At 37.3% G+C, this 25747-nt stretch overlaps 1 protein-coding gene and 1 long non-coding RNA gene across 4 annotated transcripts; one reads left to right on the top strand and one right to left on the bottom strand.

Moving 5' to 3' along the window:
• Positions 1–3546: 3546 nt before the first annotated feature.
• Positions 3547–4278, bottom strand: LOC310904291. The gene is made up of 2 exons (XR_014588192.1): positions 4139–4278; positions 3547–4044 (listed from the first exon to the last, which is right to left on the bottom strand). It is a non-coding gene; the product is annotated as an uncharacterized lncRNA (long non-coding RNA).
• A 137-nt stretch (positions 4279–4415) lies between these two features.
• DAW1 (dynein assembly factor with WD repeats 1) lies at positions 4416–25608 on the top strand. 3 transcript variants are annotated; one of them, XM_083848779.1, is made up of 14 exons: positions 4416–4547; positions 5717–5789; positions 6789–6933; positions 10582–10640; positions 11300–11422; positions 13316–13415; positions 16018–16125; positions 17173–17279; positions 20186–20288; positions 21744–21858; positions 22522–22598; positions 24089–24251; positions 24924–24984; positions 25067–25608. In XM_083848779.1, exons 1-13 carry the CDS (start codon positions 4442–4444, stop codon positions 24956–24958), a joined length of 1314 nt encoding a protein of 437 aa, XP_083704905.1. In that variant the 5' UTR covers positions 4416–4441; the 3' UTR covers positions 24959–24984; positions 25067–25608. The 3 variants fall into 3 exon arrangements, with proteins under 3 accessions (XP_083704905.1, XP_083704904.1, XP_083704906.1); XM_083848778.1 differs by having other exon boundaries at positions 24924–25608; XM_083848780.1 differs by lacking the exons at positions 24924–24984; positions 25067–25608 and having other exon boundaries at positions 24108–24250.
• The last annotated feature ends 139 nt before the right edge of the window (positions 25609–25747 follow it).

Here is a 25747-nt window from a genome sequence, read left to right as displayed (position 1 = left end):
ACATATATATATTTATATATGAATTACATGAAAATGATGGTAAAAAAACATACAAAACAAGAAACATGGAGACAATGCAATAGGACTACAGAAATGTGGAAAACCTGAGAGTTTATGTGAAATGCTTAATGCATTTTGGCATTATAAAAATGAAATACAAAAGCCCAAATGTGATATTTTGACTTTTTTTTTTTTTTTAATTAAAAGCAGTGGTGAAGTAAACACACTTTGACTTTAATGAAGCTGTGTTTTCTAAAGCAAAGTGTCTTTCCTGACTTATCTTCATCAATTCTATTGTAGACTTGGTAGAAATCCTGAGGAAGCTTTTTGCATTCTCCTGACTGAAAGTAGTTTGACTCAACTGTGTGTTAGGTAACTGTAGGAGAAGTGCTCCTCTGTTTTCCTTACTAGGTGCATCCAGATAACTCGCTGGCTTTCATCTTGCAGCTCAGACAATCGGACCACAGAATAGTTGCGTAATTACCTGATGCTGTCAGCTTTGCTGCCTGACTGACTGGTAAAGGACTCTTCTCGACTGCAAAGGTCTTCAGCACCCCACAGTCTGGACCGTGGAAAGAAAGATTAAAGGCATTTCTGAGTTCTTCTCAGAGGGGGTAAGACAAACATGTTTTAGTGTGCGTGTGGTTTTTTTCTTTGATTTTTTTTGTTGCCAGGTCTACCTATCAGTGTGGCAAGACTAAGAGAGGAAAGAAGGCTCTTCCTTAAAAAGGGAAGGGAAAGGAAAGGAAAAGAAACGAAAGGAAAGGAAAACTATATTTTAGCTAAGTGAAAATTTGACTGAAGGAAGTAAGAATATATGGAATGAGCCTGACTGCACGTGACATTGTAAGCAGTGTGTGAGAACTGGTAGATGGACAAAAGAGCACAGAACGGAACTAATGTTCTTTTCTAGTGCTTGCTATTGTCTCGTTGTAGGTAAACCACATGTGCATCTATTCGTGTGAACAGAAACTTGCGACATATTTCCTAGGCAAATAGCAACTCTTTCTCTCTCTTTATTTGGTATAATGTTAAATTGATGAAAACAGCCATGCAAAGATGAAAAACAGAATCTTTGGGAAAGAGAGTGTTCTGTTTACAGCACAACATGCTTTCATTCTCCCAGAATGGCTCTTACCTGGCAAACTGAAAACTCCTAGAAAATCATCTTCCACATACAAATAATACAGTTTTAACATTTTCATGGCTCTGGCGCCATGGTTAGCACTGGAAATAACAGAGCAGAAGTGAGAAGGAGTGCTAACATTGCAGAAGGAAGTGTATGAGTACAGGGGTGTGTGTTTCACTAAGAGGAAGCAGGATCCCTATGCCAGAATAGAACAACCTTGAAAAAAATTACCTAAACCCATTTAATTCACCAAGCAGAAACAAGGAAATATCACAGTACAGTCTTTCTGCATCTGCCAAACCTTACAATTATGAGAAAGGACAGCATGAAAAACTCCCCTTAGTAAAAATTCACTGCACCCATTACTGACATAACAGAAATAGGAAGTGGCTTTCTACATCTTTCCCTTAACTCAAACTCTTGGGCTGGCCTTTCTGATTTAGTTCAGCTTACCACAGACTGACCTACTTCAGAACAAGTGGGTCATGATACAACTTTAAATCAGGAAGCCTAAAACCCACTCTTCTCTGCAAGCGAGAGTGTGTTTGAGTCAGAAACACTTTCTTACTCTTCTTAGGATGGTACTTTGGGCCAAAAAAAGAGATTTGGAGAATCTGTGTTGGCAGAAAGAACCCAGAGTTCTCAAAAGGAAGCTCTTTGTTGTAACCGTATTCATTTTACTTCACACTATCCAACGCAGTTGTCTCCAGCACTCTACATAAACGTATATTGCAGCCTTTCAAAGGCTTTTGAATACTGACTGATAGCGAGTTTTATAGTATCTTCTTTCAGCCACTCCTGCAGACTGCTGACATAAGCAAAAATGCACAGGGCACAACTGATGAATGTTATCTTTCCAAGCTGATAACATCAATACTTTTGATCTCTGTACATAACAGCTGATTACATTGCTGCAGGTCCTGAGTGGATGTCTCAGCATTTCCCTTTTCTTTCCAGTGTAGATATTTTTGAACTCTCTACAGTGTGCATAAAGAGTCTTCAAATCTGGCCTTTCACGGTTTAGAGGCTGCGTGCACCTTTTGGATGCTGAAAGACCTCAGGAAACAATTTTACCCCAGCAGTTGAAAAAAATTCTTTCTAAAATTATGCACTAGTTGCCTGTTTTCATGAACTCTAAAAAGAGTAGCATTTCTGCTTTAATAGTGCAGGGTTAGTGGTATGGACTTCCGCTCAGGCGCCCTACTTTTGTGCATCATCAGAGTCCTTGCTTGCCTAGCCCTTAAGCAATTAGCTGTGTTGAAGACCTTCCTCTCTCTACAGTTGTTACCTATGCTGCCTAAAGTCTCCATAGATAATCCTACCTGTGCCAGAGCTGTAGTTCTGTTTTGTCACATACCGTTAGTTACTATCTATTTATTTTGCATGCAGGCCTGTCCTCAGTGGCACTTTGGGAAAAACTTCATCTCAGAATAGTATAGCTCTTTGCCACCTGCTTGGGTAGTCAGCATTTTTTTTCTATTTTTTATATAGGAATAAACAATGCCATAAAGCCAGTGCCATTATGCCAACAAGGAAAGGGGATGAGAGTTGAGGCCTGATTTGACTGATAATGTCACCAGCATCATTACCTCTTACTCCTGATGATGACAAGCTGTGAGACGTGTGTTTGGATGGAGAATAACAGGGAGAAAGTAAGGCAAGAACATGCAAGGAGCTGTTGTCACAGAGCTCTGTGGCTGCTCCACTTCCCTCTTCCCTGTTCAGACTGGGCTGCATTTGTCCTTTCCATGCCTCATGAAACACAAACAAAACAAGCTTGTTGGTATATGATATACAAAACCTTGAAAAAAATTATTTCTCAAGAATACCACAATAATTGATTCAATGATGCAAATACCATCCTGAAGTACAGGACCGAACAGATTATTATTGTAGAAATTATATTAAAATAGCAGATACTCCTCATTTATGCTATATAGAAGTATCAAGCCTTTAAATTTAACTAACAAGTCACACGTAACACTTCTAGTCGGTGTTAACTAATACTGAAGACACCAGAGAGGCTGCATGAATGTGTGTTTGCAAAGAACTGAGAGGAAGGAGTTAATGTAGAAAGCAGCGCCCATGGCATGTTCATTGTTAGCATCATTTAAGCTAAAAGAACAGAAAAATATTTATGCCTGGAAAGAATAATTGGGGTGGTTACATATTATGCTAAACAAATACAAAAAACTGTTAAGATACTAGAGGACGCCAAGACTAGGGGTTGTTCAAAAAGTTGTTTTTGAACAGGGTCATTCCAAATAAGTCAGTTCTGTTGTAAAGCTGTTTAGATTGTTTTCAATGAAAATATTTCCTATCTGCCTCAAGATAACCAACCTTCCACATATGAATGAGACAAAAGATCAAACCAAACCCCAATCATGTCTCACAGACAACCTGGAATTGGCCATTGTATTTTACTTCCTAGCTGTGCAGAACCAAAGGTCTGTCTTCAAAGTGAAGCTGTAGGGAGCCCTGTGAGTGTTTCACAAAAGTCACGTACTGTTAAACAGTGACCTGAACCTTGTTCTAGTGACCCCTTGCCAATGATACGGGCTATGAGGAGACTGATGAGATGAAAGTATGACTGCTTCCCCCTATCGATGATCTACAGCCATTTCTGCATAAAGATTGACTCTTTAGTACATTGTCTTTTAATGGTTCCATGTTGGTTCTCTCTTTTCACATTTTTACTTTAGTCATCAACTCTTTGATTTTTCAAACAGCCGTCATGTATTTGTCCTGCTGTTACTCCTGCCTCTTTAACTGCCCGCATTTTGCCATTTGTAGCACACTCCAGCTCAGGCTTTCAGGCTGACACCTTGATTTCCGCAGCACACACGTGAAGCTGGGCCATGCAGTGCGTGCAGCCCTTCCGGCTGCTGGTGCTCAGGGTGGGCACGATGAGCCGACTGCAAAAACAGCAGAAAAGCGTTCAAATACCGAGCCCACGCACAACACAAAGTTACAGGTAGAATTAATAGGGATAGGTACAAATCAGTCCACCTGGGAGAAAGCAAGCCTAACTTTGTATATTGATGAGCTTTCAGCTGACTATTGCTACTCCGGTGATATCTTGCCGTTACAGCAGATAGTTCTGCTGAAATAGAGGTTGAAAGCCCGGATGATAGAGAACAGAGGAAGGAAGAAATCAGCGCTCTGCTGCCCGCCTGTTGCAGGCAGTGCACAGCCCCCGCTGTGAGGGACCCCGGGCAGGACACCACCACCACCACCACCACCACCACCATTTGCCTGCCCCGGAGGCGGCTGGGGCCGGGAGATGGCGGCCGCCCCGGCGCGTGGCGGCGCATGCGCGCGGGCTCTGTTTGGCCGTTGCCGTGGCAGCGGGCCGGGGCTCGGGGCTGGCGGCGCACGATGGCGCTGAGGCGGCTGCTGCTGCGCTACTACCCGCCGGGTGCGGGTCTCCGGCAGGGGGACGGGCCGGGCCGGGCCGCGTGGGGAGGTGTGGGTGGGTGTGTGGGGAGCTGTCGGTAACCACGGGCTTCCTCGCGTGTGCTCCTTGCTCGTGTGGCGCGCAGTGGGGTCGTGCGTGCAGCTGCGTGGCGTGATGCGGCTTGGGGTGCTGTGGGGTGGCAGGGCAGCTGCTACAGGGCTCCTGTCCGCCAGCGGTGTGCTGCGGAGGTGGTACTGGTGATGGCCCTTGTGTAGGCGAGGCAGGTTTATTTACATCACCTTGTTCTGCTGAGCCACGGGGCGTTTAAAAGTTCAGAAGTCATGGCAATTAGCACCAAAAAGAGTACGTGTGATATAAAGGTCTGTTTAGTGAAAAGTTTCTTTGTTGCTTATTTTTCGTTTGGTTGTTGTGTGGCTTCTCTGAGCAGAGCCATGCTTTGATAAGGTATGCCAGCGAGCTGCCTTCATCGTTGCCTCCTTCAGGAGAGTGACTGGCTTCAAGAAGCGAAACAAGGCGGAGAGGGCAAGCCCAGGGAGTGTGATGTGATAACAGATCTTTCTGCCAAATTAAACGTTTTCCTTACATACAATGACGTGAAAATTAATCCAATTTATCCTTTCCCACAGAAAAGCAAGGACCGGCAGAATACTAAGCAATGAGGTTAAACATTTTAATACGTTAGCTCAAAGTACATCTTGTGGAGGTGACAGCACGCTTGGAAATGGGAAGTGGGAAGTGTGCTCTGGTTTTCTGTGTGTTATTGCACATAGGCCTTTGCAAACAGTGAAATTAATGTAACAGTTCTTGTAAAACATTTTCTGGGCTTCTTGGAAATACAGACTGCAGCAAGTATCTTCAGTACAGTTTATTTGAAAACAGCTGATGAAATATTGTGAAAAGCGGTTGGGGAAAAGCAAACACCAACAACTTGTTATTTTCCAGAATTGAAAATGGATCATAACTACTTTAAGTAATAATATTTAGTATTTCTTATCATATAAACACACCAGAGTTGTTCTGCTAACTGAGAATGCCGAACCTCCTTCTTGTCTCAGTAACTGGAAGTAGGTCTGCTAAGTCAGTAGGGCAACACAAGCAGAAGCATTAACAGTATGCATTATAAAATCCCTAACATCTAATTAAAACCTGTTTATCGTATATTTTTAAAGGAATTATTCTGGAATATGTACAAGGTGGTGAGCCGAAGACCAGATCTATAGATCTACTTGATCTTAGCCCTGAGTAAGTATTTATTTCAGGCAACAACAGTATCTGCTGTTTTATAGCATGTTTATATACAACTCTGTTTGATTATTTTAAACATAATTGACATGAATGATGTTTCTTTCACTAAAATGCACACTGAAACATCCAAATATAAAAACTATTTATTTTTGTCTACCTGAAACTGTCCAGCTCAGTATTCTTGGCATAACAAGTCACTTTGTGAAAGACAAAAGTTGTCTTGCATTACTTAACAGGAGTATAATCACTGAGAGGATACTAATTTATGGGTATATTAGTGGCTCCTGTTTAGAGGACTGAAATAGAAAATCCCTTTTAGACTGCGATGATTTCAATGCTAGCAGGAAGGCTAGGTTTTCTCAGTAGGACCAGTTATAAGTGTGTTTGCACTTTCACTGCTGCATATTGTCAATCCTCAGTTTATCTCATGGATGGGTAGGATTCAGCAGTTTATCTGATTGTAGAAAAAGAAGATCTGACTCTACAGATTAGCTGTGAACTACTTCCTGGGGTCTCCATGAGTACCAACGAACTGTGGACCATGTTCTAGTAATTGTTACCATAATTATGAGTTACAGGAACATACATATATCTGTGAAGACACACACAGAGATCATTTTAATGCTTTCCACATCTAATTTTTGTTGTTGCTACTTCATGGGCAATTCACGAAACTCCACTGTAATTTAAATATTTATTCCAAAACCAAGTTTGGATACACATCTCCCATGTCTGACCCTCTGTGGAAACCCATTGAGAAGATAAAGCTCTTGCTAAGCTAAAATTCTAAGAAGTTAAATCTGACTGAACTGCCTTACTGAAGAGGGAAAGAAGAAACCAAGAAAGATTTATTCATATTTCTTTTAAGCCATTACAGGATGAGATAAATATCATTTAATTTCTTGCTTTCATTTCTCTGCAAGTAAATAATATGCTTGCATTTATAATCATAACTATTGCCAGAGGATGAAATCTGCTTTTTTTCCTCATAACTAGCACAGATGTCATAGCCTTAGTAGAAGAAATTCGAAAAGGAGAACCTCTCATCACAACTTCATGCAAGGACTATGTCATAAATTTAGTACGAAGATTGCAGGAGAAGCTAGGGGAACCAGAAGATCACAAGTTCTATCTTTCTAAGGTCAGAGTCATCTTTAAAATAATATTGGAGATTTGGGGGTTTCATTGGAATGTTGTGATTATGTTTTTAGAGGTGTGTATTGTACCTGAGAGCAACATTTGGACTTTATTACTAATTTCTTGTGTCTTTTTGATCACCTCTCCACTGTTACAGAGACTGAATATGGCCTGGTTGTGCCTGTCAGGAATTCCCCCAAAAGGCCAGAGGTATAACTGTTCCTAAACTCTATTTACACAGGCTTATGTACAAGGGTGTGTTTTGGATGGAGACAAATAACTACCTTATTATTCAAGTAACTCTGTGGACAAGCAACACCCATAGTTAAGTTTAAACAAAAACTACAAATAGAACCTAAATAATTAGCTGCTGGGAAAGGCCCTGAATATTTTTATACCCTTGTCTTCTTGTTCTTCGTTTTGTGGAACTTAAGTTTGATTTAGATATTTGGGTACATACAGTAATACTAGTCGTCATTACTTTCTGCCAGCCAAGACATGAGCCAATGAACTGGATAAAGAGCAGTTTTCAAGGTTAGGGTTCATATAAGCCTTCCATAGTGAATCTTGTCAATAGGACTGGAATAATAAATGGAATAATGATAATAAAAAGATACTTCATTCTTTTTTCCTTGGAAAGCTGATGAAAAATGTAGTGTATGGGCATGTACCCACACTTTTTTTCTTTGAGTAAGGGAGTCATAGTTTCTTTGTTTATACTGTTTTGGTCTAAATTAATTTGTCTTCTTTTAAGTTGTAAATATTAATATGTAAATATTCATACCAATACGCGAATATTAATAGTTTGGTCTTGAGTTTACAGACAACACTTTGTAAATGTATTTTAAATAATGCAGCTTTTTAAGAGCAACGACTAGAGAGACCTTTTGGGACTTCAAATCCAGGATTCAGTCTATCAGAAGACAACAGACTTAACTGTATTTATTTAGGCAAAGAAAAACGAAATTGCTTCCAGAGATGGCATGTTGCAATCTGAAATAACTAAGTGTTCTGTCTTCATTGTGTCAGCAGATGGCGTTGTGTAGCTGTTAAAAATTGCTGGTCAGTACTACGGTATTGATCATTGTCCTCAGCATAGAGAGAGAAGGGAGAAGTTTTTTGTTGGTTGGTTTGGTTAAGAACAGAACTTGCAATGTTGTTAGATGTAATTTCGATTCTTCTAACCAACAGTTCACACCTGAGTGAATAATACAAAAGATCTGTACATTTAACCTTGAAAACAGAGCTTTCTATAATACAGTTTCTTAAAACACAACAAAGACTTTTTAAATTTAAGGTATGCTCTCAGCTGTTATAATGCCTTGCTTTTCGCAATCTTCTAAAATAGTTTGTTCCTCACCAAGACTGACAAATACTCAAATGTATGTCTAAATTTCAGTGTAAATAACGTAATTGTCATTTGTTGGGTATAGTGCCATGTTTGATCAGTTCAGAAATACTTGAGGAGGGCAAATCCAATTGATGCTGGCTTAATTCTTTCACTCAAGAGTAGTTAGAAGTGTGTGGAAAAAATTGGTTTAATTTTCAGTTCCATTTAATGCATGTAAACGAAACGGGTATCCAACTTTCTGAGATACTAATAAAATACAAAATATGGGTGTGAGCATGTTTTTTTTTTAAAGTGTTCAGTGCTTGCGTTGTTTGGAAATGAATATTTTTTCCTGTTGCTGAAGAGCATGATCTTAAGTGAGTAGATAGGCAGTGAGATAAATCCATCCTTTGGTTATTTCCAGTAATTGTGGTGACAGTGCAGTGTTAGGTACCCTGCAGGGAAGCGAGCCATTGTAATGAGTTCTCAGGTTTTAAATTACTGCATAGCAATGGCACTCTGCACTGATTTGCAGATTATCTTAGGGACTTCTGTAACAGATCTTGCAGAATGGAGGTATGTTTTTTAATATTGCCCTGCGATTTGATTATTATATCATTTGCACAAGAAGTTCTTGCAGGCTTGGAGCTCTGTGGATGAGCAACTGCAGCAGTAGGCATTGAAAAAATAGTGTTAGTCCTGTGGTCTGAAATTGAACATAAGCCTATCTAATTTTCCTCCCTTTTTGTTCATAACTGTTAAATATATTTGTTGTTCGGATTTGCCTGCATGGAGCCCTAAAAATGTCATGGATCAAATTTCCATTAATTTCCATAATTTTTCATACTTATATGCAGACATTTGTACACAGTGGGTGTTTCAAAAAACAACAACAAACCAGAAACAAAGTATTTTTGTCATTTCCATATCTTGATTACCCATTCCCACTCTTGCAGCTGAAAGGACAACTTGTCTCACTTTCTTAGGAGAATAGAAAATTTCTGTTTCTCTCTCTGTCTCTGTCCTTTACCCGACCATTGTTATTTCTCTTCCGTTTCCATGAGTTCGTACTCTTCCGAGTTGAAGATCTCTGAGCTTCCTTTATTTTCCTTTCTGAGACAGGCAGCTGAGAAAGCTAGAGATGAGAACAAAAAGTTGAAGCCGTGGTAATATGTCACTGATTAAATGGCATTTCTCAGAAGTCATTCCTTCTTCATTCATGATGCTACAGAACAGTGGACCACTGCTGTATTTTTATCATCTCTTCACTCAGCAGTTGCTGTGATTTCTCAGGTCATGATATTGTTATTCTTTAGAGGAGAGTCCAGCTTGTGATAGATGGAAGTCGTTCAAATGCAAACCATATTATACAGTAGCCAGGTTATTCAAACACAAACCAGGTTATATATTGGCACACTGACTTTTATTGGCCAGTGTCTGAAACTATGGTTACCTATGTGTCTGAAACTATTTTTATATCTGTTTGACAGGCTTTAGTATATGTTAGTATTGGTATGAGGTAATTTACATGAAGCATATGTACTGTCTGATTAAAGGGCCTTTGAAACATTAGAAAAACAGTATCCTCCAGAATCTAAACAACACAGGCAGAAATCCAATTTGAAGTCCCCTCTTTGAATTTTGTTTTGATAAGTATCTTTGTTACTGTTCTGTATGCTTTTTTGTCATGACCTCATAGGATAGAGCTGCAGCTTATTTTTGTTCTTCCTGTTTTTAGAAGCAAAATCATATACTAGCTGAAAGCATCCCATATATGACATAAAACATTCAGAATACTCATTTCATCTGGATCTGATGTTTCACTATATAAGGCTTAATAGTAGTTAGGATTTTCTTCTTCAGGGAGCTCACTAGGCATGTTGCCTTCACTCATTTGTTTTTGCCCTGTCAGCTAAGGCCTAGGTTACTTCACTGGTCTCAGAGAACAAGGAGGAAAAGCAAACAGGAAAACACAATTCATTCAAGTGAAATAAGAATTTTAAATCAATGCTATGTAATACCTGCAGCAATAACCTGCTGAGGCATGACTTTTTTGGTTGTTTGTTTTTTAAGTTAGAGATTGATGTATTACGGCTGTAACTCCTAATCTGACAGGAGGAGGAGGAAATCGCAGAATCACAGGATGTTAAGGATTGGAAGGGACCTTGAAAGATCATCTAGTCCAACCCCCCTGCTGGAGCAGGGACACCTAGATCGCATCACACAGGAAAAATATTAACCTATTGAATGTTTTGAATATATATATATATATATATTTTCATGTGTCAAGTGTTTTCTTCTCTCTTCCCCCTTCTATTTCAGGTCCTTAGGGCACATATATTGCCACTGACTAATGTAGCATTCAATAAATCTGGTTCTCGGTAAGTTGTTTTCAAATTCTAGAAACATAATTCCTAATCGAAGTCTTGTATTTGTAATTTACATTGCAAATGAAATTCAGTGCTCTTATCTTTCTGAAAAAAAAAAAAAAGTCAGCTGTGCTATTTACAAACAACTTCAGCCATGACTGGGAATTAGACTTTAGGCTTCTGTAGTAGAACCAATGGGATATGCAAAGAAGTAGGGGGTGAGATTCAGTGGATGTCATTTTCTTCTTTCAAGATGATAGTTTGTTGACAATTACCGTATTTCACAAAGAAGCACCTTTATGGCAATACAGCAAGCATCACTGAAAGCTGAAAGAGTCTTTGACATAAATTAGTTTGGGACTTTTCGCTCATGTGGAATTTTGTATTGATTGATTTCACTATGGGCCTATACCAAATCATTTTTTTTTAATGTCTTGAAAGCAGCAGCTTGCATTTTAATTGAAATACACTAAAGATTAGAAACAAGTGTTTTATATCTCTAAATAAATAATAAAAAAGGATCCTCCATGGTCATTGATCAATATTTTAGAAAAAAAGATTTAGGGTCTGAGACAATGCTAGCTGAATTTTGTGGAAGTCACTTCTTTTCTGATGTACCGGGAGCAGTAACATATTCACAGTATTTAGAAGTTATTTTCTCTTTGTTTTAGCTTTATCACTGGAAGCTATGATAGAACCTGCAAAGTATGGGATACTGCATCAGGAGAAGAGCTACGTACACTGGAGGGACACAGAAATGTTGTTTATGCAATAGCTTTCAATAACCCTTATGGGTAATTATATTTTTGCTGAATAAATAACAATTGCTAATTGCATTATTTTGCAAATACAGCACTGTTACTAAAGTTTTAAAGTAAAATAGACTATCTCAAAGAGTTCAAATTCTGAATTGGAAAAGTTCAACTGTAGCTAATCACCAGGATGATACTGTATATTGTTTGTATAAGCCATACATATAAGCATTTTTTCTGCTTTGATTTTTTTTAATGATATTTAGAAATTCAAAACTTAAATTTCATTAGGTATGCAGTGTCTTGATAAATCTATATGCATGCCAGTTTAATGTATTGTAACACAGATTTATTTCTGATAATATCTACATGATCAGATTATGTTGTAATAATCATTCCTTACTGCCTCCATGTAATTGTACGTGAGACATGAGATATGTATTTAATACAGTTTCTGTTGCTGCAGTTAAAGAGAAATAATATTTCTGTCGTAACAAAAATGTATTTCTCCACTCTTTGTTACATGTGTATGTGACTGTGTTACATAGTCATTACTATTTAAGACATGATATAAAAATGTCAGAGATGTTGAGTAATTTTTATAAAATCCGCAGGGTGCCGCTGTGTGAATGTCAAATATGCATCTGTGCATCTTTTGTTTTCTGCAATAACTGTTTGCCCTAGGTCAGAATTGCCACCTGTTAGATGAAGGAAATTATGTTAGGCACTGAGTTTTCATTGTTGTTTGCTTCCTGAGGAAGCTTTTGTATAAGTAAGTCGTTTTGCTTCTCTGCAAAGTAAGATAGAAGATAATTCCTGTGTTTATATTGAATCACATTACTACTTTCACTGTCAGATGCCCTATTTACCAGTTAAGCAAAACACAGTTAACATCAGGAATTAAATGTTAAAGACTTGTTCTTACACTACTTGGAGCATCATCATTTCCTTCTGAATGAAAAGACTTTTTCCAGCCTAGAGCCCGCTATGTCAATGTCTTATATTCTGATATTATTCTTTACTTTAAAATAATAATTCATGAAACTGTTTTATATAGTTCAAGTGAACTAATATATAACAAAAAACTGTGCAGAGGTCAATAACTAGACTGTAATATAGAAGTGGAGAAGCAATATACAGTGAGTGAAAACCTGATGGAAACCTTGTGCTATTTTAATTTAAAACTTCAGTTAAAAAAGACCATTTTTCCGCTAATTTTTAGCCTTCAATATCCTTTCCCGTGCTGCGTTTTCTGGGTACCTCACTTCAATCTTGCTCTAACTGCAGTTAGTCACAACTCTTCCATTGACTTAAGTGGGAAGAGAGTTCACTCGCTGAAATTTGCGAAACTGCTTACAAAAAACAGACTGTAACAGTTTATAAACAAACAAGCAGTCTCAGATGAAATGACATAGCTTTTAAATACTTCTGGAAGTACCGCATATAACCTCATTCCTAATGTAAGTTACTCCTCAGTTATCTGCTAATTTTTCCCATTAATGTAACTTCTGCTTGTAAAATCCTACTCTAGGATCTTGTAGTGTGGCAGAATGCACCAAAATGCATGCAAAAGGAGAAACCCCTTCATGCAGCTTCCTGCAGGGAACTCCAGATACGCTGACCTCTGTCTTGTGTCAAGCTTGTACAGAGGGAGTGACCGCTGGCTGAAGTGGTGGCAGGTGCCCTTTGTTCTGTGCACGAGAGCAGAAGTAGAGAAGGTCACAGCTGCCACTCTCTTCTTTGCAAATCTGCACAGGAGCAGTCACTACTTAATTAATAGAATTTATTGCTAACCTAAAACATTTTGCAAGAGGGAGTTTGAAGAAATATATTGCTCTTACGCTTGGAAGACTGGGTATTGTTTCTGTGAGTTCTACTGTCTTTGAAGTCAGAGATTTTTCTTCCAAATAAAAACGACAGTGTTTTTCCACTTAGTGACAAGATTGCCACTGGATCCTTTGACAAGACCTGCAAACTGTGGAGTACAGAAACAGGAAAATGTTATCATACTTTCAGAGGACATACTGCAGAAATTGTGAGTGCTGATGAATGTTTCTTACTCCTTTCTGTTTCCGTGCAACATTATAAATAGCTTTGAGTTCCGTGTCTCTGGGAGCTGACATTGGAAGGGGCAGACATTTTGCAACATCTGTTCACACATTCAGATCCTGTGAGTTTTTCTGCTCTGCACAAAGAAAAGATACTCTGAAAGTTCTTATGAGATAGAAAAAACTATATACAGTTGGTTATTTTTTTCTACATTTTCCTTTGTCTGCTAAATGTTTAAATGTTTTTGAAAAATACAACAATCTGAATTTTCAATTTATTGCACATATTTATTCCTTGATTTTTTTAATGTATTGTCCTGTTATTTTTCTACATATGTTGTATTGCCTCTCATTTGCAGAGCTAAATACACAAGAACATAATTGCTTATAGTGCTGTGTTTCACACTAAGATCTGTACTTCATGCCCAGGACCAACTGGAGCCACAGAAGAATCAATTTCTAAAATAAAATACCATTTTAGTATGTTAACTGAGAGTATGTGGGATGATGAAATGTTAATGATTTATGACAACGAAACAGTTTAAGCTTAAAGACATTTGATTTCCTTTCCAGTTCCTCTGTTAGCAACAGCAAATGTCTTGCCGCACAGCGCTTCAATTTAAAAGATCAGGGCAAACCCACTAAAACGCTCTGTTTCAGTGCAGAATATACTTCTGAATAAAAGTAACTATAGAATCATTATCCAATAAGCATTTCTGGAAACTGTTTCTGGAAACACTCTGCATTTATATTGTCAGTTGCAAGCCCCATAACTAGTGTGAGAAAATGCCGCTTTACGATGGGGGAAGGCAGTGTTGGTTTCAGTAGGTTTTTAATTCTCTGTATACTTCTGAAACAGTTCTCCCTTACCATGAAGAACATGATTGCTCATTGAGATAGTTTGTAGTAATTTTGCTTCTATGAATCGGTTAGCTAAAGGCCCTTTCAATTTCTGACTTCTGTACGGTTTAATCCGATGTGTAATGAGTTTACTACCCAAAGTGTTATGAGGTGTGCTCACAAATAATTAGCAGAAGATTATAGCCAGCAGAAAATTCTGTTTCTCTGAATGAGACTTGTTTCTAAAAGAAGGCTGTTATTGTGGATGATTCATTGCTGGCAGGGGCATGTCCTTGGCTATTTAGTATTTAAAAAGAAAAAGATAACTGGACAGAATGAAAGTGCACCAGTGGCTTTAGCTACTGTTTTCCTTTTTATATGGCACCTCCAACTCCTTGTTAGCAGAACAGTCATATTGAATAATTACAGAGAATGATTTTTTTTTTTTTAATGTGAAAAAAATGAATTAGGGAAGTTGTTGAATTTTTGTCCTTGCTCTTTCATAAGTAAATATGATGTTGTTGGGGGCACCTATGGCAAATGGCCTAGATAGTGACACCTGTTGAAAGTGTGAGTTTACAGAGTGTGTGTGTATGCAAAACCAAATGCTTCCGGAATGCAAAACCGGAATGCCTTTGCCCCAGACTGATATTGTTAAAGAGGAAGGCTACTATCAGCCCCCAAATGATAGTGCTAGATGGGAACCAACTTGCACAGTAGCTGGGGAATTTCAAAGATAGTTTCGAAATAAAGAAGTAGAAGACCCTGAAAGGAAGTATATGAGAAACAAGATGATTTGTAACAAGGTTGGGGAAACATTAGACTGAAAGCAGCAGTTGTGAAAAGCTGCTCTGGCATGGCCGGAAGTCATCCTGACCATCACAATCTATGAGTAGATCAGAGAGTGTAGCCTCATTTTCTGAGAGACCATGTGGAGTCTGCATCTGCCTGGTGGATTGTCAGCATGGCCGACAAGGAGGCTTCTTTCCCACCCTGTAAGGTGTGGGTATGTGAATTTGGATGCCCGATCACTGGCATGGGGATCAGCAGATTATATGAAGTGACATGGGTTTACCTACAGCTAGAGCACTTGTGTCTCCTGTGGAAGGTGCGTGCAAGTAGGGGAACACATACTCGTAGAAGGTGGTGTGTTTGTAACCCACACATCCTGGGAGGGGCAACGTGTGAGCATGCGGGAGTGTGGCAGTTTGTGTGTGACTGCAACTTCTTGGAGTTGTAGAAGAGTGTTTAGAAATTTGTTGCTGTTAAGATTGCATAAGATTCTGATGCTGTGGTTTATTGTATTACAGCTATTGATGCTGAATATATAGTTCTCTGCCAGATATGTACGCACTGTTAATACATTAATAAACTGCTTCAATTCTGTTTTTGTGAACTAAACTTTGTGAACTAAATTTCTCCCTGTGACGCAAAATGAAGCACCTAAATAGTGAATTTTAATCCAGGCTCAGAAAACAATACAGGGAATGTTCCAGTAAGTCTTTTTAACACAATGTCATTGTAAAGCAGACAATTAGTTTTCTAGATTTGAGTAGTCATCAGGAGCTATGGGACAAGGATTTGTTGCTCTCCTAATGAACTGTCAGCCTTGTAATTTTTCTGTAAGTCATAAACTATTAAATCAGACTGTTGTCTTGTTTAGAAATATTGTGAGCCTTTTTCTTTGTTTTGAGAAAGGGTATATAAATAATCTTTCCCACTTTTTCTCTCCAATGTTTCTTGCTATAGGTATGTTTATCGTTTAATCTTCAAAGCACATTGGTGGCAACTGGAAGCATGGATACCACTGCCAAGTTATGGGATATAGAGAAAGGAGAAGTAGTAGTTACTTTAAGTGTATGTTTGCTTTCTTTACGTTTTTAAAGGTGTTCCTTGCTTTCTTAGTTTTCTGACTAACAGTATAACTAATACTACAGTTTTAAAACTTGCGCAGTATTTCTGTTACCAGGTGGTCCCACAGAGGCTGCAATTACAAAACATTAAGAAAGCTTGAAGAGTGATAAGATTATGGTGTTTTATAAGGAGTCCTATTTATAAAAAGGCAGATTTTCTCATTTCAGTGATGCTACTGTTATAGGTCAGAATGTCTTCCATTGCTCATTAAAACATGTTGTTAATACTGTAATTTATCACTTCTTCTGCCTAAAGAAACTCTGAAAAAATCAATGTCAGAGGCTACATCTATATGGATCGTCTTCCTGTAAACATTGGCAGAGGAAAGCCATCCAGTTACCTCTAGATTGTGATTTTGTTTTGCTCTACATGGTTTGCTGGGATTCTGCTCATTCAGATTGGCCTATGCTGTTTCCATGCATTTCTCTTGCATAAATCCTAAATAATAAGTAGAGCATATGCTTCTTCCCTGGTGTGTGTGGCCTGTAGCATGGAGAAGGCTTCTCTTCCTCCTCGACTTTCTCTCTCCTCGGAGTCCTGAGCAGGGAAGAGAGCAGTGAAATGTGTGACCCCATATCTTATAAGTATGCTTAAGTTAATTTTTCCAAGCCTCTCCATTGAGACCAGTAACAAGCTGTACTGTAGCTTACTGTAAATGAATCATCTGATTTTGGTATGCATTGGTGAACAAATGTGATTCTGCTAAAATCAAATATGGAAAAATACCAGTCACATATCTGATTCATTATCTATCACTGGCAATTACTCACTGCTTAAGTGATGTGCCTGATTTTTTGCAGTTGTTGGGTTATCGACTATTCTACAGTCCAGTAGGTCTTTCTGTTAAAATTGTGATATATTGGACAAGGCAGTAAATAAGATACTAAATTGTTGTAGATGGATTATGCTGCTGAAAAAGCTACATATTGAACTAAGGTAATGGAAAAGTTCTATTTGCATTCTCACACTCCTTTTTTAAAATTTTCTCAGGGGCACTCAGCAGAAATTATTGCATTGTCTTTTAACACCACCGGAGATAGGATTATCACTGGCTCCTTTGACCACACAGTAGCAGTGTGGGAAGTTGTCACTGGCAGGTACTAAAGTACTAATAAATATCATTTTGCATTGCATATTTAATGACAAATGAAAGAGACAATGTTGAGCTACAAATTACAGACCTTGTTTTTTTTTCTTTTTTTTCCTTCTTCTTTTGGACTATGCATTCTTTCATCTATTCATCTCTTATCTAGTTTTATTCTTCTAAAAAGAAGTGCTGCTCACCAAATGCTTTTGTATGCAACAGGTTTAGATTTTTGTTCTAAATTTCCATTTACTCATGGGAACTGAGGAGGCAGACAGAATGGGTATATCCTACACTTGTTACTGGAGAATGCTCCAAACAGGAAAATACTTTATCAGCATGGAAACTTGTGGTTTTGAAGGTGTCTAGAATTTCTAGATGGAACTGACTGTTCAAGTAAAATAAAGACTGTGTTATTTCATAGAAAATTAGTCTGGTCACATTGACTTTAAAAAACACAGTGTGTCCATTTTCCTCCTCACACTACTTTATGTTAATGTATATTTATGAAGAGGAGAAAATTTGGTCCCTCTGACTGTAGAGAACAAAATGTCTTTATTATGCCACCAAATAATAACGTAATAGCTAAGTATGATCTTGTATTATCCTGAAAAATTGTCTTGTTTTTTCAACTGGAAACTCAGTGTAAGTAGAATAATAAAATGATTGCTTTGATTACTGACAAAGTAATTTATGAAGATAAAGATACTGTGTCTTCAGAGGTGAAAAAAATATCACTGAATTTAATAAATAAAAGGAAAATGTGAGCATAATGATATCTTGGAGTAAAAAAACAATGTTGTATAGCTTCAGAATAAGAGTTATCATGATTTTAAAAAGTAACGTACACACATTAGTGTGTACATTTAAGGCTTGATTCTGTAAGCTTTGAGCTTACTCAATTTCAGCAGTTTAATGTTTGGTAGCACCTCGGAGTCACTCATTCAGCAAATAGGATGTTTGGATTCAACTTCATTCAGCCTGGTGTTCTTGCAAATATTTTTGTTTGAAAACAGCTTCTTCCAGCTTCTTGTCTGAAGCTGCACTGAAGTCAAAGTCTTGAGATTTATTGTTGCATTCTTTTTTCTACAAAACGAGCGTGGGCTTCACATCAGGGGCAATAGCAGGAAGTGGAATATGAAGGAGGAAATTCTTTAAACACTGTTAATTCTGGTAATTAGCAAGTGGGCAGTACAATTGTGCCAGGGCCAGCATTCAGCCTTCTAAATGTTAGTGGGGCATGGATGCCTTTAGTAATAAAGAAGAGGTGTGGATAGAAAGACTTGTGAGCTAATCATGCTTTTCTGCACACAGTGTCAGGTAGATTTGCAAAAAGCTTGTATGTGAGGTTGTGTGCCCTTCCTTCACCACACAGAATCACAGAGAAACACTGCTTTCCAAATTTGGGTATAGTTGAAGTTTCTTTTGAATATGTTGGCTGCCTCTGATAGAGTACCTGTGTTCCTCAGTTCTTTTCTGGGTAGGTACACAGAAATGTCCTGAGGGAAGCAGACATAGTAGACAAGAAAGAAACCTCAAGAAGACTCAAGTTTTTCATTTAAATTGAAAATTTTATATGGCATTTCACCCGCCTGTTTTCTTGGTTCTTCCTGATTGTGTATCTGATAGATCATGGTTTCTGTGAGATGTGTTCCACACGTTCATATTTATTCTGATTATTCACCAGAGATTTACACTGAGGCCTGAAGCCTGGGCTGTCTTTTCAAAATTTAGAAATCAAAGCTTTATCAACCTTTTTCATGATTAGATTTTTTGGGTATTAGGTATTACAATAACAGCATTCTTGATGGCCAAATAGTATGTTCAAAAAATAACAAAGATAACTGTTTTCTGTTTGTTGATTTTTGTATTTACTGTAAAAAGGTCTGCACCATTGCAACAATGCAGGCCTCACATTGTTAGAAAGAAAAAGTAGTCATTCTATAAAACAACATGAGTAGCATCAAGTTTTTATTATCATAAACAAAGAATTCAATTGCTCAGGAGACTTGCTTTGTGATGTGTTCATCTAGCATATATATTAATTTAGTTACCCTTACAAATCTTATGCGACAAATAAAAACATTTCAGTTACTTAAACTCATTTAGTTGTTTTTCTAGTCATTAGTTTATCCATTAGTTAAAGCTGTTTTCTATTAACGATTCCATGATATTAGCATTGTGATAATATCCTAATTTACTTATCCTTTAATATGTATATCAATTAATCTTTTTTAGGGTTCATTGCTTTATAGGCCATTAATTCATAGTAAGCAATAATGGCTAATCGTACCCGTCTCTATTCAGCTAAAGCTGATTGAAGATTTTAATGGAACTAGTATTTGTCAGTCCTTGTGCAGCGAGTTTAGGATTAATGAGGATTAGAAATCATATTTCAATTTGGCTGTCATTTGCCTGTTACTTGGGTACATGCTTACTTTAAGTACCTGATTAAGTTCCATTTGATCTTCAGTGGATTTTATAAAAGATTTAGATTAAATACTCTGGTGATACAGAGTTTTAAAAATACCCTGTTTACAGCTCATTGAAGTAGGATAATGGGAGAGTAATGTGGAAAAACTTGCTGCATATGCTTTATATCTAGATGAAAAGAAGCAATCGGTCTCACACTGAAAAGTCGTCACATTTCACTGGAAACACAGTCATTAACATATTTTTGAAACAGAAGGGAGGACTCTTTCATTTCATTCTTCACTGCCTCTTTGTCTCAAAGAGAAACAATGGAATTGATGTAGTGCTGGAATGCTAAATGAGCTGTACCTACCCGTTTAATTGCTTTGATGGATAAAGTGGTGAAGATTTGACACCTTAACTATACCATTTTATAAGTTTGCTTATAATTTATATTGTTATATCATAATACACACTAAAAATCTAAATTCTCTTTTTTTTTTGTAGGATGTTACATACTTTAATAGGCCACCGAGGAGAGATTAGCAGTGCACAGTTCAACTGGGACTGTTCTCTCATTGTCACTGGATCAATGGACAAAACATGCATGGTAAGGAACTTGCGTATGCACTGGACACTCCGGTACATAAGCTCTCTTGCTATTCATTATAATGTAGCAAGCAATTTATTGTCAGAGTTTATATAGAATGTGGTGAATCCCTGTTTTCGTTCAGAAAAGCACAGTAGACTGTTTAAAAAACTTTTCTATAAATTAACTGTGTGGTTTAAAATGTCACCCAGTACAGCTGAACTAAAAGGCAGACCTGGGCTGTTACAAGTAATTAATATTGTTAGTATGAAAAATAAAGGACTATTTTGTAGTTCATGTCCTGGAGTCTAACTCTTTTTTTTTTTCTTTTTCCCCCTTAATACTTGTGTCACAAGCATCACATGTACTTTTGGCAGGTCACTAGGAGATAGATTTTCAGTTGGAATGCTTCTGATGAATGCCTGTGATTGTTAGCATTAAACTGCAAAAGGATTACATTTCAGTGGTGAGAAATTGTCCTTTTTTCATCTGCACAGATACTGCACACACAACTGAAATAAAATTGAGATTGAGGTGCTCAGCAGTTTGGCAAATTTGGTATGCCAACACTTAAAAAAAAAAAAAAAAAAGGCAGTCAAATTTATAGCATTCTTGTTTTGTTCGCTACAGAACAGACAAAGCTGTAATATTTCCCAAATCCACCTCTTCAGAGTTTATCATACAAAAAGTTTTTACCAGAAAGGTGGAGTTTTGCTTATCAGAATCAAAGCAGAATCACAGAATGGAGGAATTAAGTGTCTGACTCCTGAGGTCCAAGCCCACCATGCCATGTGTAATAGCTGAATACCTTGAAAGACGTTCCACAAGATAAATTATTGGAATCTCCTGTGAATATTTTTGTGTGTTGCAGACACCTCCCTACCCTGGGAATTCAAAATGCCTGTATTTTGGAAAAAAAAAAAAAAAAAAACACCAACAAACCAAACCTCACTCTTCCTTCATTTTAGGTAGCATAAGCAGATTGTAACAATTTAGACAGATAATGGTTCTTTTCCTGAATTCTGTCTCTCTTATATCTTGTTTACTGTATTTTTGGAATTCTGTTCTGTTTAGCTCTTACCGAAGCTTTCTTGTCAGCTTCTTGATATGTAAAATTATGTCTTTTGTAAATGTGAGAGCATTCATTTAAACTAATACACATAATTCATTAACGAATTTGTAAATAAATGCAAAGTCCATGAGCTTCTTATATGAGCTTGTTCATGTCAATGAAGTTCAGTTAAATAATGATGTATATTGTAAGTTTCATTTAATCAAGATGCTGAAATACAAAATATGTAGTACTTCATTAGGCTGAAAATGCGGTGATTCTATTGATTTATATCCAGGTTTCATGTTAATACATTCATTCAGGCATCAGAAAAGACCTATACATGTCATTTCATTGATCAACTAGTTACCTTTCAAGTAAATTAGTCAAAATAAGCCAAAAAATACCTTTGTTTACCTATGCAGCTGTGGAATGCTATGACTGGGGCACATATAGCAACTTTAACAGGTCACAGTGATGAGATACTGGATGTCTGCTTTGATTATGCTGGCCAGCGTATCGCAACGGCCTCTGCTGATGGTAAGTGAAGTGGCTTGGACTACTGTAAAGATTGTAATACTTGCATAAAAACATCTTCGTCCTTTTTCTTTGTTTCTGTTCTGAACTCGCCTTGATCAAAGTGGAGTATTATTAGCTGAAACTATAGATCGAGCTATGTTTGTTGCATTATAGAAAGTTTTCCATTAAACTTTGGAAGTTTTCCCCAGTGAAAATTTTTGTATTTTTCATACTTTATTCACCTTTAACATCAGGCCTGTTAGAATATAACTCGTTTGTGGCTGGAAATGTATTTTAAATATTTAGATAAGTGGCTTTTGAGTGAATTTTGCTTTGGGTAGCACAGATTTAAGCACAGCAGGATAATATGCAATGAAGAGTTGGTGAAATAAGCAAATTTGTTTGTTATTGGTATGCAGCAATTTTGCATGCTTATTATTATTTTTTAGAATCACAATAAATAGTTTTCTGTATTCACCAGCAGAAACCATTAAGAAGACAACCTTTCCCAGCCAGATTATAGCTCCTTTTTGACGTACTTTATCCTTGGGGGGAAACTGAGTTAAAATCTATTTCTTTTGAAATCAAACCTGAGGATGAGGCCCTTCTGGCCTTATTAAGATGCTCTTATTGGAAAGCATACTTAAACAGAACAATCGCAAATAGCTCCTAATCTACTAACAGGATCAGGAAGAGTCTATAACGCAGAAACAAGAAAGTGCATTGCAAAACTAGAAGGGCACGGAGGTGAGATTTCGAAGGTAAGTTGTATGTGATTTGTACCTTTTCTTATTTAATTGTGTATGACATCCAATCTGTCGCTTATTAGGTGACACAGGAATACTGTTAAAGAATAAGCACGTTTTTTAGTATTTTGGTGAAATGTTAAGACCACTGCCTTCTGAGACTTCTGCCATCACCCTTATTCCTTGCTTCTATTGGACCACCTGCTCTTCACACTTTTTCATTTCTATGCACATCTGATTTATGGAATGGAACAGAAAGAACATATTTCTGTGGGGAAAATACATAGAAGGTCTAATTTTCAAAAGTGCTTAAGGTACTTGGAAGCTCAAAGCCGATTTTAAAAATCACTTGGTCTTGAAAAGTTTACTCATGTACTTCACTGAAAATCTCGTCAAGCTCAATTTTGAATGCCAAAGTTCAATTTCAAATGCATTTAGTTACTTCCAAAATTTTGCATATTTTAAAAACTTTGTTATTTAATGCTTGCAAGTTTTCATTTTTCCTTTCAAATAGGTAATTTTCATTAGCTTCCATGCTAGTATGCTATATTTGTGCTGCTTTTTTTGATGCATTTTGTAATTTAATTGTTAATATTTTGAAACTAGGATTTTTTTTATGAACAAAATTCACATGCTTTGATTGTGTTGATTTGGCTAGTATAATCACTCTACTGAGAGAATATTAAGTTCAGAAGGGCTAGTCCTTCCTCACTTAATATACACAGTACAATATTTGACACTCAGTGTAGATGCACTGAGGAATGTAGTCTGAATACATGCTGATGTGGGAGGGTTAGGGACACTACTCATCAGGGTCCACAGTTCTGGCATGATTTCTCTGCTGGAAGTGAGAATCTGCTGATCTGGGAGCATGCTGAGAAGTCAATCTATTTCTGCAGGTGTTCTGTGTAGCTGTGATCACTTGGGAAGGTTATTACTTAGAATCTGATTTCTGGGGAATGGGCATTTTGCCCTCAGAAATTAAACAAAATTGCATTACATGATAAACCAGGTAGTGTTTGGTTAGTGCTCAAAAAAAATCTGATTATCTGGAAATGCATGCAATTTAGGGAATGAATGTTTAACAAAATATGAAGACATACTGCATAATAAGTGACATTCAGTGGGAGTTTGGATATTATACAGACATACGTTATTTAAAGTAGAACTCTATAAAATATGTGTATCTGTTACATTGGAATAATGATAATGTTTAAATAAAGTTGTTACCATTGTAGAGCAATTGTGATCTTGGCGGATAATATTCTGAAGTCTTGATCCCAGTGTGGTCATTGTCTATGGACCTTGGTACATGCATAAAGTTTCCAGCCACAGATGTTTGCCAGGATGATACTAGTGTAATACTTTCCTTAATTTTAGCAGAAAAAAAAAAAGAGTGCAGGAGTTGCTGGCCTCTGTTTTCATCTTTTAATTTCTAGATATGCTTCCTTTTCTAGACGAAGTAATGTGTTAAGTAATATAATTCTTTTCTATATTTTTAAAAGATATGTTTCAACCCTAAAGGCAATCGTATACTAACAGCCAGCTCCGATAAAACAGCTCGACTCTGGGATGCTGCTACTGGACACTGCCTTCAGATATTAGAGGGTCACAGTGATGAGATATTCTCCTGTGCTTTCAATTACAAAGGCAATATAATCATTACAGGTAACTAACATATTCCAGTCTTTTTTTATATTCCATATCTTTTTTTTTTCTCTGTTTTTGTAATACATTTTAAATCTTGTTATGCTAAAAAATTAAGAAGTCTGAAAAGAGTCCTGCAGCGACACACCATATAGTCAAGAAAAGCTATAACCTTTAAATATATTTAATATATATTAAATATTTAAATATTTAATATATAACTATGGCCATGAAGAAATTTGTGTAGAGACATGAACATACCTTACTATATGTCCTATGGGCAAGTACTGGCCCCAGGCCAGTGAGTTAAGCCATGCTCTTGTAATGCATTGCAGCGAGGAAGTTCTGGGTGAGAAAAATGCAAAGCTTTTTGAATGGGAGCATACTTTTGGGTACTTGATGCAGCACTCTGTTCAGGTTTCATTCATTTCAGCCAAAAAGTCCTGGGAGTGGGAAAACACATGAAGAGTATTTGTGATTTCTTGGACCTTTGTATTGAACTACCAAAATATGGGGATGCAGGATGATCTCAGTGAAAAATACTGCTGCAGGTCCTGCTATCTTTTGCTGGTCGTGGACAGAAAAAACGTTATCTTTCTGTCTTCTCTGCTTTCAAAGCAGGCTGTTGATATAGTTAACAAAAATGAGTATGTTGTCCTAAACTATTCCCTCACAATGTGTGCTTATTACTAGGGAGCAAGGATAACACCTGTAGAATATGGCACTGACTGAAGACAAGGAAAGATCCAGTATGGTATGTGCCTGCGTCATGAGTTTTGTAGTCAATAAACTCAGTCTTTCAGATCTTTTTTCTATTAACCCATTTGTTGTTTCAGTGTTGCTGAAGTAACCAAGTTACCTGGATTTTGATAGGTTTGACTTACTGATATCTAGTAGATGGAGAATCACAGAGTAGCAGAAGTGACCTCCGGAGATTGTCTAGTACAATATCCCTGCTCAGAGCATGTCAGCTCAGCAGGCTGCCCAGGGCACAGTCAAGTGGGTTATGAGTATCTCCACGGATGGAGACTCTACGGTTTTTCTAGGCAGTCTGCTCCAGTGTTTGATCACCCTCAGGTTGAAGTGGAATGCTTTTTTGTATTTCAATTTGTGCTTGTTGCCTCTTTATTCAATACTACTGAAAAGAGTCTGGCTCTATCATCTCTGTTACCCAAGAGAAATCATGATTAGGATGAATGAACCTGGGATGCCTCCATTTCTTTGTGTCTTTGTTTCGTGGTAGCTCTCTTAATTAAAAACAATAATAAAAACAAAAAATACATCATTAGTATACTCTTAAGAGTGAAAGGTGTGTTGTTATGCACCTGCTTTGAGTACTTTTGTATTTTTTTTGTTGTGTAATAATAAAGTATTGAGTTCAAACATTAGTTGTGTTATTTGTAGTAAAATGCCTCACTTGATATTTCCAGTGGAAAACATTAAAAACCATTTATGAACTGTACTGCTATTAATTTTTGCTTGCATGCTGCAGTTAAACTTCTACTCATACCCTTCCA

This window comes from Anser anser, assembly GCF_964211835.1.
Source record: "Anser anser genome assembly, chromosome: 9".
Lineage (NCBI taxonomy): Eukaryota > Metazoa > Chordata > Aves > Anseriformes > Anatidae > Anser > Anser anser.
Note: the sequence above shows the minus strand (reverse complement) of the source record. Positions and strands in the feature narration are given on the sequence as shown.

Coding starts and splice junctions, on each gene's coding strand:
- DAW1 (XM_083848779.1), top strand. CDS start 4,442: ATGCGCGCGGGCTCTGTTTGGCCGTTGCCGTGGCAGCGGGCCGGGGCT. Junction 6,934..10,581: donor ACAAGTTCTATCTTTCTAAG/GTCAGAGTCATC, acceptor CTTCTATTTCAG/GTCCTTAGGGCACATATATT. Junction 11,423..13,315: donor GCTTTCAATAACCCTTATGG/GTAATTATATTT, acceptor TTTTCCACTTAG/TGACAAGATTGCCACTGGAT.